The sequence below is a fragment of the Morone saxatilis genome, unplaced genomic scaffold, assembly GCF_004916995.1.
Source record: "Morone saxatilis isolate NCDOM2014 unplaced genomic scaffold, NCSU_SB_2.0 Contig15, whole genome shotgun sequence".
NCBI lineage: Eukaryota > Metazoa > Chordata > Actinopteri > Moronidae > Morone > Morone saxatilis.
This window is the reverse complement of record NW_023339707.1, coordinates 205,912-209,355: the sequence shown is the minus strand read 5'-3', so window position 1 is coordinate 209,355 and position 3,444 is coordinate 205,912. Positions and strand designations below refer to the sequence as shown.

General features: G+C 35.4%; 1 protein-coding gene across 1 annotated transcript in view; it reads right to left on the bottom strand.

Annotated features, from left to right (window-relative positions):
- vps13d (vacuolar protein sorting 13 homolog D) overlaps positions 1–2,878 on the bottom strand; it is a gene marked incomplete at both ends in the record, with an annotated part of 59,997 nt that extends 57,119 nt beyond the window's left edge. The window contains 3 exon segments of the mRNA XM_035656102.1: positions 226–342; positions 735–815; positions 2,688–2,878. Coding sequence (XP_035511995.1) covers positions 226–342; positions 735–815; positions 2,688–2,878 — 389 coding nt within the window.
- Between the last annotated feature and the right edge of the window lie 566 nt (positions 2,879–3,444).

The window sequence follows — 3,444 nt, the reverse complement described above, 5'->3', positions numbered from 1 at the left end:
ATTAACGATCCCCATCCCTAGTGGGCAGTGTATATTGAGATTCTGTAAGCTAGGCTTATACATTATACAGACACATTACGATTTATTTAAAAAGATAAATATATAAAAAAATTTATGTACGCTGTAAAAGTCAAATTCCTTGTATGAAGGCACATATCTGGCCAATAAAAGCAACTCCGATTCTGATACTGATTAGTTTAAAATCACTTTTGAGTGAACACTTACCGACTCTTTGAAAGGGTTCTGAGCCGAAACATTGTTGATGCAAACACCAAAAGAAAAGGGTTTCTCTGGGTTGGAGAAGTCATCCTCAAATCGGAGATGCACATCTTGGATCTTCAGCTACACATAAGCAAATCAAAGTTCAATCTGTTACTCAGATTCAAAAAATAACAACTACCTGATCACTTTCGGTACAGCAACCAGTGTCAGGACAGAAGCCTGGAAATTGACTGTTCTGATATTAATTCTGTCCTGGTATTTATTTATGTTTTAGGCATTCATTAGAGTGTTTGTGTGGATTAAATCTTGTTTAGGATGTAGTTTGTGGGGCTGTTGAACTGTATTGCATTATACAAAGAGGTGTTTCTGTTACCCTCATTGATATAAATGGGATAGGCAATTTACTAACTCACTATATAAAATGCAGGCAGGTACTGTTTAAATTGATACATAGAACTCATTGTTGTGCATGATATAGTCCCGACTCTAGTGTCTAATGTTGGATGCCTTACCTCGATGTTTTCCACAATCCTGGTGACCACTGAGGCAGTGACAGAGTACCAGTAAGACTCTCCTCTCTGTTCACACTCACTCTGGAAGAGCCAAACACATTCCATCATATATTACATTACAGTAATCACATTACATTTGTCTGTAATGCAGTAATGTAATGCATGTTTTTTTTGCATGTCTTGAACTTCCCTCGGGATAAATAAAGTATCTATCTATCTATCTATCTATCTATGTTCCTAATTTAGTAATCATTACAGTTACTAATAAAATAATTGTGTCATTATCTGTGTAGTCAAATGATTGGAATAATGGGCAGATGGAAAAAACATCAAACATGTCTTTTCATGCACATTTGGGAAACAATGCTGATGGATACAGCTTCCTTCAACTCTGACACTGAAGTTGTTTCCCTTCAACATCCAGGAAATTCAACACAGTGATGTGTCTAGTGCACCTGTGGAGAGTCTTTTCAGCCTGGGCAGTCTTGTCTCTGAGGAAGAACAGGTTGTTCAAGAGACTCCTCCTCATGAGCTAGAACTCTGCTTTAGTAAAACAAAATTGTACTTTTGTACAGTAAATGTACCTAGTTCCACTCAACCACTAGTAATTCAAAATTTTTACACAGATTTAAATTTTTACTGCAAACACAGTCACTCACTTAAACTACGGCTTTCTAGTTGACTAGTGCAGCTTATTTATCACTTGTACTTTACTTGAGTATTTCCACTTTAGGCTACTTTATACTTCCACTCCATTTTGTAAGCAAATATTGTACTTTTTACTGCACTACATTTATTTGATATATTTAGTTACTTTGCAGACTCACATTATAAATATAATATATATATAATATAAATGAACTAATTAGTACTGAACAATTAAAATAATCCAGTACAACAGATATGTCCTGGCCTACAAATCTTGTTCTTGAAGAAAACACGTTTGTTTGGTACAGACCCCAACAAATGTGAAATCATCACGATTTAGTTTTTTCAGTGAAAATCAAAACTGTAATGCAAAAGTCATCATTCCCACTAATTGTGCATCAAATCTTAATTGTAAATCCTGTCAAAACAATCGCAATATTAATTTTTGCAGCCCCAAAAATAATATTTTGATGGCAATACTTTTGCTACTTTTAAAACTAAAATATCTGAGTAATTATCTTTAATTAAATGCTGCACTTCATCTTGAACAATGTATTACTTACTTACTTGTGATGTGTAACTAATCAGACAGTGCTGTGGGTGGGACATTGAGACTACAGTGGTGACTACAGAGAGGTGGCTGCATAGAGCCTGTATATTAAAACACATTTATTTAATCTGCAATTGGATTGAAAAAAAAAAAATACCATACCAATAATTGGAAAAATGCAGAACACCAGACCTGACAAACCAGACCGATAATCGATCCCTAGTAACAGGCAGTGTAATTAAAGAAGTAATTCAGTAATGCATTACTTGTTTCAGTAACAACCCCAACACTGATCCACACACATGCACACACTGTCAACAACAACAAAGAACTGTAATGATAAAAGTGCAAGTTAATAGAGAAGAATATTTTAGACACAATATAATGCATGAAAAGGGCAACGCAGAGTAGGTTAAGTAAGATAAAGCAGTCCGTTTTGGATTGTTTTTTTGGATCTGATCATTTCTGACACTACGAGAATCAATCTGATACAATGCTCTCTTTGCCTCAAATTTGAAATCATTGTGAGAACACCAGAAAATAATTCAGATACATAACCTCAATTGTGTTGGTAATATAAAGTAATATGCATCAGAAAAAATGTTACACATCATTACAAGTCTGTAGTGACTCTAGTAATGTTGTAATGTTTCTTAGAGACCAGAAATCTAAAGGACTGTGTTATGTTTTGATCCTTAATATCAGTGGGACAAACAAAAAGTACATGTACTAATCTGTAGTGTTGATGCACCTACTTTGAATTTGTCTTCGAGAGCCTTGAGGAGGCGCTGTTTGCGCTCTCTCTCCTCCTCTCTCTCCTTCTCTGCATCATACTCCTGCAGCTGGGCAGGGCCGATGATTAGATTAAGCTGGGACATAGAGATGACCCATGGGTCACTGTGAGGCCTGTAGAAAGGGATCTGGAGGGTAATCTTTCCAATGAAGCCTGGTGAGAGACAACATTACTCATATTTAGATATAATATAATAGAACTCACTCAAGTAGGCGACCCGGTAGGGCTTTAAATGGTAAATGGACTGTATTTATATAGCGCCTTCTTCCGACAACTCAAAGTGCTTTACTCCTACATGCCACATGCACCAATCACAGTTAGATATAATGTTATAAAAGGATTGGCAAAGTTCTGGTGAGTGAGTCACTGTGATCCACCTTCTTCCAGAAAATTAAACAACAACTAATCACATTAAATTACACAGCTCCTGCACAGTAACCTGAGGGAAAATACATAGCCCAAACAAAAAGGGTTGATGAGAGCATTTCAGACCAGAGTTGTTATAGTTTTGTATTTTTCATTTGCTTTTTTAATTCTTGCTTTCAATCCAGCTTAGTTTCAGTTAGTTTGCTGGTTTCAGTTTAGTTTTTACAGTAAGTAAAGTAAGTAAATTTAATTTATAAAGCACATTTAAACACAGTATAAACTGACTAAAGTGCTGTACAGTGGATGACTAAAAAAGGCAAGTAATACAGAAAAACACATTAGTAAATAACTAA